This window comes from Poecilia latipinna, unplaced genomic scaffold (genome assembly GCF_001443285.1).
Source record: "Poecilia latipinna isolate Pla-1442-1.1 unplaced genomic scaffold, P_latipinna-1.0 Scaffold743, whole genome shotgun sequence".
NCBI lineage: Eukaryota > Metazoa > Chordata > Actinopteri > Cyprinodontiformes > Poeciliidae > Poecilia > Poecilia latipinna.
Window position 1 is genome coordinate 67,354 of NW_015113359.1, and position 10,057 is coordinate 77,410.

Consider the following 10,057-nt stretch of genomic DNA (forward strand, 5'->3'; position numbering starts at 1 on the left):
CAGGGAGCGGGCCCCGGACTGGCCTTTGTCCAAGGAAGACCGGGTGACTTTTTAACTCAGGAAAAAAAAAAAAAAAAAAAAGAGATAATGGCGGCGAGACTTTTCAAGTTCAGCAGATGCCTTTAGGTCCGCTGTGAAAAGGGGGGGTTGGCGTGTGAGTGAGGAGGAGAGAAAGATGGTTTAGGCCAGCAGAAGAGCTATATCTTGGTGAGATTTCAACAAAGCAGGATCAGGAGATTAGAGAAAACACTATATCCTGCTTGGCCGAGGGAATCACAGAGTTCTAAAAGAAAGATACCAGGCTGATATTAGAAATTAACCTGAAATTAAGAAGAATTTAGACACATCTCTACCCTTTCAGTTAGCTGAATGTTTTTTTTTTTTTTTTTTTTTTTTTTAACCCATCAACCTACATTTTTCTCTCTTCAATACAGGATTGATTACGGTGGACCTATTCTACACAATCCTCTAGACTCCACTGGAATTCATCAGCTGAAAGCATAATTATGCCAGGAGTCGGTGAGGAGTTAAAATGATACACTAAACAATTTTTAATGTGGATGTGTCATTATAGAACAAAATTGACCTGTATCAGTGCCTTCATGAAATGACAAAACAATTTAGTGTGCGCATTGCGACTGAGAAGTGGACAAGCTCAGCAGATGCCAGTTCCACCAGGTGTTTGCCAACTGCTGCTGCCACTAGTCTGGAGGAGCTTAGCGGAGAAGGTTGAGAAGTTCAACTTGAAGACTGCAGCGTTTGGCTAGTAGGCAGCACTTTGTGAAAGCGAGCACTTAGGCAACCCTGTATGGCTGCCATGGGAAATTCAAGGATTCCTCAAACATGTTTGAAAATAACCAAAGCAACACTCTAAATATCTTTTTAATGAGGAAGTTGCATTATAACATGATAAAAAGCTAGAGGAATTGAATTTAACGTCCCACCTTTAAGGGTTTTGAACATATCTTTATCTGGGGTGCTGCTGTTACGCAAATCAAATGAGATGTAAACTTGAGCCAAAAACCTGCTTTTTGACTGTTGCTTTGAAACTTAAAAGGTCCAGTCAAATCAGATTAAAATGAACTACCAGAAACTCAGTGAAGCTGTGCGAGCTCAGCTGATTAATGGGAAGTGCAAGGAGGGATGATGAATTAGCGCTGACATAGAACCAAAGTTCAAGACAGATCAGAAGGTTTAGGCTCGTCATTTCCCCCCATCATCAGTATTGGCTCATTCAGCACAAGAAGAGCAGGGCACGGCCCCGAGGCTTTGCTGCCGTTACTTGAACTGGTCTGTCAAGGATGGTGCGAAGGCGGATCAAACGGCAGAGAGGGGTGAAGCAGGAAAACACACTGCACCCAGGAGTATTCAAAAATGCCTCTCACATGTGAGCATTAAAGAAAGCCACATGACCACTCAGAACCTCAGTAACTAGATTACGTGCTATTCAGGGCAGGACTCCTAGATGTTAAAACGCAAATGTTGACTTATACAAAAAAAAAAAAAAAAAAAAAAAAAAAGCTAAAAATGGTTCAGTGTCACTGATGAAAGTTTAATACAGGATTGTTATTCTTAAAGTCAAGTAACCTGGCAACAGGCTCCTCCCTTTTCCTGGTAGTGACTGTCTGATGTGTCACTTTACAGTTAGAGCTAACTATTTTTGAAATATCTTTGCAAACCCCTACTGTGCTTCTCCTGTCACCCTTCTCAGTTCTCCTTCAGTGCAAAGATAGCTGTGCAGCTAAACAACACAAAGAAATGCTGCATTTTCTTCACACAAATCTTCCACTTTCAGAAAGTGGTTCTCAGGCATTTAAAAAAAAAAAAAAAAACACTGGTTTCAGGAGACTTTCCCCAATGCCACCTAACACTTAGCACTCACGATTATAATTTTATTACATCATACAGTAAAACACCCATACGCTTTCAGTGCTGCATCACAGTCTAGCCTCATTATTCATGCTTTGTTTGTTGGCTTCAGTTCTTGGCAACACCGGCGTGTCTGTATATGGCAAGCTGTAGCGTTTCCAGCTTATCTTTTGCTGACACATGCCTGGAATCCTTCAGATGTGCAACGGTGGGAACAAGATCTGTGTAAAACAAAAAGAGAGGCTGACCAAGATGCATTTTTAGCCTACAGCCCAAGATATTGCAGTAGCCGTTTTTTTTCAAGCTGAAACTGTCCATCATGCCAGTGTTTGCATTTCGTATTCTCTGCAGGAGAAAGGCCAAACTGATATCTAGTAGCAACTCCAGATAAAAAGAGGCAATTAATTTCTCATTGATGACACTCAATCTAATCAGCTGATGAATCTCAGACCTAGACACGCAATTCATATTTCTACTTCAACACTGACTTTTCAGCAAAACAGACGGCAAAGCTATTTGAAGTAGCACTGCTTGGAAACTGCAGTCAACCACACCATGAGAATTTGACGGTTAATTAAAGGCTCATTTTCATTTTTGAGTCCCATTTGGACCTAAAGAGTTATTTTTTTTTTCCCCAAAACCAAAGTGACTGCTGGATCACCACAGAGTTTTGAGTGCCAAATATAAGCATTGCCAAACACTTCCTTCCTCTTGAAAGCCACACTTTGTAAAGCAGCTGTAGAAGTGAGTCACAAGGGGGGGAAAAACACAGCAGATAGTTAGAATGTCATTGATAGCTCTGCGCAATTAAATTTAGAGAACCGTAAAAAGAAAAAAAGCTAAAAAAAAAAAAAAAAAAGCAGAAAAGCAAAACTCATATAGGTTCAAATCTCATATCCTACATTTCACCACACGGAAAAGCACTGATAATGTGTAGATAAAAACTTGAGGGTTTTATCTTTTTACCCAGATAGAGAAAAGGGCTTTAAATGAAAACACGCTCAACAAAGTTTGATGACAAGTTTACTAAAATAAGTCTATCCTACACTGTGTTACTACCATAGAGATTTATGTTTATTTTAAATATTTCTCATATGATACTGACAAGGATATGACACATCCACAATGACTCAGACAAGCATGTCTGAAGCCACTTCTTGTTTGGTGTGTTAACATCTTCTGATAAGTCTACAAGATGTTAAATGCAATGCTTTTCAATGATATTTGATCTTATTTTCAATTATCATTTAATATACAAAAATAGAAATTTCAACTTTAGGATGTTGCTAAAAACTGAAATGATTATCAAAATCATTGCTACTTTTTGGGAATCTTAGTAAAATAGACTACCACTGAAAAATGTATTTATTTTTAAATGTAAATCAGAAAAGTACATTTATTACAGTGGCATAGAATAGAATAGAGATGCCTTTTGTTGTCCCACACTGGACACATTTCTGAGGGATGTACTTCCAGCCTTTAATGCTGCAAATTATGTTGATTTATGGATTGAAGATGATGAAATCCAAAAATTTTGTTTCATATAAAATTTGACTATGACATAAGACAATTTAGAAAACATGTTAAATATAGAAACGACATGTATTGGCCGCACAATCATGTGAACTCATTGGAGAGTTGAGTGTAAAAATGTTTGGTGTTTAGATGGTGCACAAGTAACAGTGAGAGCCTCTGGTTAGAAAACATTGTGATAAGTCACAAATGGACTGCAGTCTCAGGATCAGCTGTTTCTTCCTTTGTTTACTATACATTTTGCTTTTCAAGGGGAAACAAAGGTCTTGTAGTTTGGAGAAAGAATGCAGAAGCAAGGTTGCTTGCAGTTCAGTGTGTAGGTTCCACAGTCAGTAATGATTTGGGGATCCATGTAATCTGCTGGTATTGATCCTCTGTGTTTTACCAAGACCAAAGTCTGAGCAGCCACGTACCAGTAAATTGCAGAGAAATTCTTGTTTCACATGCTTTATGGAGATGATTTCATTTTCCACTAGGACACTGGCCAAAAAACTGAGGAGCAATGAAGTTAGAAAAAAGGAAGATAAGAGACACCAGAGCAAACAATGAAGACAAGCTGAAGGCCGCTATTCTGTGTTTCTTGCATAGAGTCACAGGCTGATTGCAGCTGATGGCACCAATACTGGATTTTTAGTTTGAAATTGGAAATGTACATCTTCAGGAGCTTTCAAAATTTCATACATTCTGATAAATTAATAACACACGTCTGAAGTGATACTTTATGAAATTACTACAGTATTTCTACACTTCATATAAATGTATGTACAGTTTCTCAAGTAAGTGATTACTAAAACACACACTACCTATATGGTTCAGTGCTTAATCATCTCAGAGAACATTTGTGTCACTGGTTAATGTTTAACTGATTATTATCTTTTTTTCGTGTTAAGATAAAACCAAATATAACCCAAAGTAAATTCCTTCCCCATCCCTTACATGCTCTACCTTGAATACAAGGTAGGACTCCATCCATCAGTTTAGGCTGATAAAAACATCTACAACTCTACAAAGCTCAACGAATGAGTTGTGCAACTGACATGACTCATGAAAAACTTTTTTTTTTGTCCATTCATTGTATCTGTATTTCAATAGCTTAGTAAATGAATACTTATCGAAAAGCATTTCCCTAAAGCTTCACTTAAGTCCAGTGTTTATTTATTCACTCTGACCCTCGCTCACATTAAGTTATCAGGCACCTACTGAGATACAACTTCTCTTCCCTTAGATGGTCAGATCACAGGGGAAATGAAGGAATGTGGTGCAGACACAAAAGCACAAAACACTCCGCAGCTCTTTCTCTGCTCTCACGGCTGCAAAACCTGGATGTTAATGACGAGAACTAAGACTCTGGCATTGTTTACCTTGTTTCCTAAGTGCGGATCTCACCTTTTTCAAAGCTGTTGCGTAATCAAGATATGCAACAGTTTATCGTGACGGTTATGGGAGTTACATTTTTAACCAGCTTCAGGAAATGACAGCACTTTCTGTCACTTTTCTGTTATGGGAAACACAAGCCAAGATTCTGGTTTTGAGTTTTTCAGATAATAACTTTTTGACAATTGGACACTCCTTAATGGTTGTCCAAATCCTCTTACGTGGAACAATGATTTCCACTCCCAGCAAATCATTCAATCACGTCCTTTGTCCGCAATTGACACGAAGGACTACAAACCTGGACAATGCAACTCCTATCACGTCGGATATGGTGGCAACTAGCAGGTGGAGGTGATCACTCATGGTAATTTACAGAGACCCCTTACCTCAAAGAAGAAAACTGGAGTCAAACCGCCAGACGTAAAAAGCTACCCCAGGGCTTTAACAGAGCCACTCAATCCCCTCACAAGCTTTCAAGATTTCACTTTGCCAAAAAAGTCTGTTTACTCTCTGTCATGGTTGAGGAAACTCTGTGTATTCTGAAAAGGCTTGTCTAAAAAAATCCAAAGAATGCTTAGTCAATATGCTTAGTGTCCACATCCAGGGCACTTAATTAGGTGACAGCGTGAGATTATCATAATGAGACATTATTTAAAGGGAATGGCCATTACGGGCTGTGAAGGATTTTACTATCTGATTATTGTTACCTTTAGAGCTTCAATGACAACATCCCGAGCCTGCAGCTCTCCTTCCAGGATGCTAAAGAGCATCAGCAACTCCGGCTTGCTCAGGCTCTCCATGTTCACTTTGGTCTGTTGAGACAAAAGACAGAACAAAATGATCTAAACCAGGCATATCTTTAGTTGAGCAAAAATATTAAACAAGTCTAAAACATGAAACACAGAAAAGCCCATGATCCTTTCTCATCAGTTTTCTCATTGTGACTGTACAACAATTTTCCAGGTATGTAGTTTTTTTTTTTCTTTATACTTAGCCCCGTGTTTTCCACTTCCCAGAAATCAGACATCGAGGCAGACATCTAATCTCTTCCACTTATTTATGAGGCTTCAGTGGACATGTGGTTATCATCTTCGAATGAAGTAATTTTCCAAAGTAGAGCAGGGAAGATTTTATTTAATAAATGAGGAACAAAACCTTGATATTTTAGGCTTAGTTTAGAGGAAGACTTAAATTAAGCTTTGCCAAATTAAAACACCACAAGCAGAATCTGCTCTATCTGCAACCGCCGCTGGTTGCAGACAAATCAGATTCAAACTTTTCCACTTTCATTTACCCATTCAGGTCCAAAAGTCATCGAACTGATGAAGTCACAGAACTTTAAAATATCTTTTTGTTTTGCCAAGAGTTCAAACCCTAATGGGTGCTGTGACAGTTATTTTAGAGTTGGAAATGAGAAGTAGCCCCTTTGTAGAGTCTCTGTGCTTTAATCTCCCAGCTGTGTTGGTTCTGTTGACAAGCCCCGCGGTGTCTACATCTCCAGCATCCAGCCGCACTCTGCCCAAGTAAAAACATGCGGGCCTCGCTTTGAAACGAGATCAAAGCTGTCCATGTTACTACACTAAACATCATTTTCTTATGAGACTCATAGTGTGGGTTAGATCTCCACCCCACTGACTGACTGACTACTTAATAACACACATCCACTGCTGTTTGAATCACAGAGATACCATTTAAGTGGCTGAAGCATCTGAAAAATCTCCCAGTTTGCTTAAAGGCTGTGATCCATGAATGCATTAGGCTTCTGCTTTGAGCAATCTGTGCTAACCATAACTGAGTTTTATGGTGTCTAAAAGGAGATGTTGAGTTTTAACACAAGTTTATGAGAAAAGAAGCCATGATGAACTTAAAGTCAAAATATATTCAAAATGATCTCCTCTTAGCACTGTCCCTTACAAAAGGATTTATACTCTGTGAAGATTTTCACCTGTTGACACATTACAACCAAAAATTCAAGCATATTTTACTTGCATTTATAAGGTAAACCAACAGAAAATAGTACATAAGGGTCAAGTGGAGGGAGAATGACAGAATAAAATTCATGATGTGTTTTTGTTTGTAGTCTAACTAAATCAATACTTTACAGAACCACCTTTTGCTAGATTTAACAGCTGGAGGTTTGGAGTAAGTCAGTCCCAGCTTTCCAAATACGAGCTTTCTACTCCACAATATAATCAAAAAATACAATAAAGCTTGTGTTTGAAACACCACAACAAGCAAAAAGGTCCACAGGTTATGAAGGTGCCTTAACTACTGTATCCAGCGCATTTTTCTGCAAAGCAGTGAGCAGAAGCTAGAAGAAGAAAAACCACAAGCAGCATCTGCTTGAGAAGTTTTTAGTCCCCCTTTGCAGCAACACTCTGTGGCTAAACCACCAGTGTAAAACGCTAATTAAACTCCAGCATATACATGCCCTCCTTTAGTTTTTGCTTTACAGGCCTGCTTGCTAATTTCATAGGCCACCATAATCACTGTGAGAAGTCTGTGCTGTGCACGTTTTGTGAGAAGTGTCTGGGCTTGCCAAGGCCTGCATGCGCCATCGTGCTTGGCGTCACTTTTAAACGCATCATGACTGTTTCCCTGAGAGAGGAGAAGTTAACCATGACATATACAAACATGATGGCATGGGAAGCACAAATACTTCTACATGCCCTCCAAAGCTTCTCTTCGGACGACAACAGCCCATTTGCATTACCTGCAAAGCCGTAAATATCTTTATAAAACATGAAGCAGCTTTCACTGTGAAACATATATGTGAAGACCAAGCAGACTCTGGGTTTGAGTGTAGCTGCTGGTGATTGTAAAATATAAGGGCAAAGAAAGAAAATCCTTTCTCCTAATCCAATTCAAAGTCCATTAACTATTCCCCTTTTTAGTCTCAGAAGAGGTTATAAGCTCTTAAGCTCAGGCTGAATGGCAGGAAAAACCTTCCTGCCAATACATTAAGCAATCTGGAGTGCACTCAAAAATTGTTTTTCTTTAAGAATAATCAAGATAGCAAAGTGGTTAACAGTGTTCATTTGTGCACAAAAATATTTCTTATTTTTCAAGAGACTTTTCTGAAAAGAAACAGACAGAAGAAGAAAAAACAGCATCTGCACAAATACCTCAGACCATGCAGCCGTGAGATGGGGGGGTTGGGGGATTCAGCTGAGGGGAAGCAGAGCCGGAGAGGTCTGCTGTGTTTCCTTTTCCCTCACCAACAGATGCAGCATGTCTGGATACTAAATTGGATTTATTAGCCAACCCAATTTTTATACAGGCCACACGCTTGCCTTACTCGGCTTTCTACCCAATTCAACGCAGCTTTACTCGTAAAATAAAAACGATAAATAAAATAAATGTGCTTCTCAGTTAATTAAGGATTGTTTAACAACTGGAGTCGCTGCAAAGCAAAATCTTTGAGCGCATCCACTGAGATCAACAGGTAATCTGACTGATGAGGTAAAAACTAGGCTCATAAGGGGAAAAAATGTTTCAAAGTAAGAAGAAAACTTTTTTTGTCAAACGATTTGGGCAGTAGGCTCGAGTGAATCTTTTCTTCTTTTCTTTCTACTCTCATGTGGAACAACCAGCGCGATCAAAAGTCGAAGGTTTTCTTCACATAGTCAACAGAAACCACTTGTCATTTTCACTTCTTACCTTCATGTGTCTTTCAAGGCCGTTTCTAAACTCCAGCATGAACTTTTCTTCTGTCAGACGATTTGTTTCCCTTGATTTGCGTCCCCCGATCCCGACGCAGCGGAACGCAGGAAGGCCAAGTGACTTCTAGAAGAGCAGCTTAACCAACTAATAGGAAATCAGCAGCGACGAGATCTGGCCAATGAAAAATGTAGTAATGGGAAAATAGGAGGAGCGGAATAAATTCCGCCTGGTCGAGTTTTGGTCGGATTTCTTTGTTTGGATTTTCTTAGGTTGCAGTACCAACCTCTTAAAGGGTCTCCCAGAGACTCGCAAATACCTTTAAAGACTGAAGAAAAGCTTTACTGGGAGCCATAATGTTATAGAGTGGAGACTTTAGGTCCCACATTCCAAATAATCTCCACAACAATGGTCCACAATTGTAAATTAATGGTCGATGTCTGTTGTAGTATAAAAGATAACATAACGTCGCCTCGGTCTCATGTCTGTGTTCACTAATGTCAGTAGTTATTTGGTTGTTTTATTTTGCATTCTCAAAACAGTTTTAACCCAAATGTGCTCTCAATCTAATGAGTAAAATGTTTTAAAAGATTATACCAAAATCTGGAGAAGCATAGCATTATATGAAAAAAAAAAGTTATAACTCCCTAATAAAAGTTTTCAAAATGAAACTGATCTTTTTAGATGATGCTAAAGAAAGATTTTTCCTACTAATGTAATCAACATTGGGTGTGATTCTGGGGCGTATATGCAAAAATAGACAACCAAATGTGCTGAGCAACACAAAAACCCTTGTTCATTATACAGGCGTCTTTTAAGAAAAATATAAACTCCTATTTTTAAGATTTGAGCCAGGGATGGACTTGGGTGAATGAAGCCCAGGGAAGATTTTCATTTGAGGGCTCATTCCAACTCAGAAAATATCCTTTTCTCTTAAGTTAAATCTTAGATCTGAAAATGACATTAATACCTTATTGAGTGTGTTCCTATCACCCCCCCCCAAAAAAACCTATAATTGTTAACTGTTGTTAACTAGCTATCATTAGCAATACAATACCATAAAATGCATCCCTCCCCCATTTTTTTCCATTCAAGCATTTCTGGAATTTTGGTTGTTGCATGTCACCCCAGAATAAATAAATTATACTGGCAGAAGCCAATAAAGTTTAAGAGATTATGTTGGAAATGTTTCATAATGTCAACAAAGTGTTAGGAATGAAACAAACCTGTTAAATAAACCTCTGTCTTCTGTCTTAAGGAAATCAATCCTCATTTCTGTAAAACACATTTCAAAGACATTTCCAGTATCTGAATAGCAACATAAGCAGTTACCAAGGACAACACACATGTGTTTCCAGGTGTTTTATCTGTAAAAATACACTGTATTGTGTCAAGTGCCTACAGTATTCTTTCTGTAATACATAACAACTACCAGTAGAGTGCAATGCTCACATAAGTTAGCTGGTACAATAGCTGACAGTTACTTTGTCAGCACACACATAATAAATATAGTGATAGTGAGGGACAAAAGCTGTATTCATGCACTGCTGTCAAAATGTCTTCCTGGAGCACAAACCCAGTTTTTAAAGCATGGTTTAATAGCATGGTACAATGACGTAAG

The 10,057-nt window shown here is 38.6% G+C and overlaps 1 protein-coding gene across 1 annotated transcript in view; it reads right to left on the minus strand.

The window, feature by feature from the left end:
• Nucleotides 1-8,575, minus strand: part of LOC106955531 (CTTNBP2 N-terminal-like protein) — an 18,138-nt gene extending 9,563 nt beyond the window's left edge. The window contains exons 1-2 of the mRNA XM_015045771.1: nucleotides 8,437-8,575; nucleotides 5,484-5,588 (exon numbers count right to left, since the gene is read on the minus strand). Of these exons, the coding sequence (XP_014901257.1) occupies nucleotides 5,484-5,588; nucleotides 8,437-8,475 (144 nt within the window). The 5' untranslated portion in view covers nucleotides 8,476-8,575. The remainder of the gene's footprint in view (nucleotides 1-5,483; nucleotides 5,589-8,436) is intronic.
• Between the last annotated feature and the right edge of the window lie 1,482 nt (nucleotides 8,576-10,057).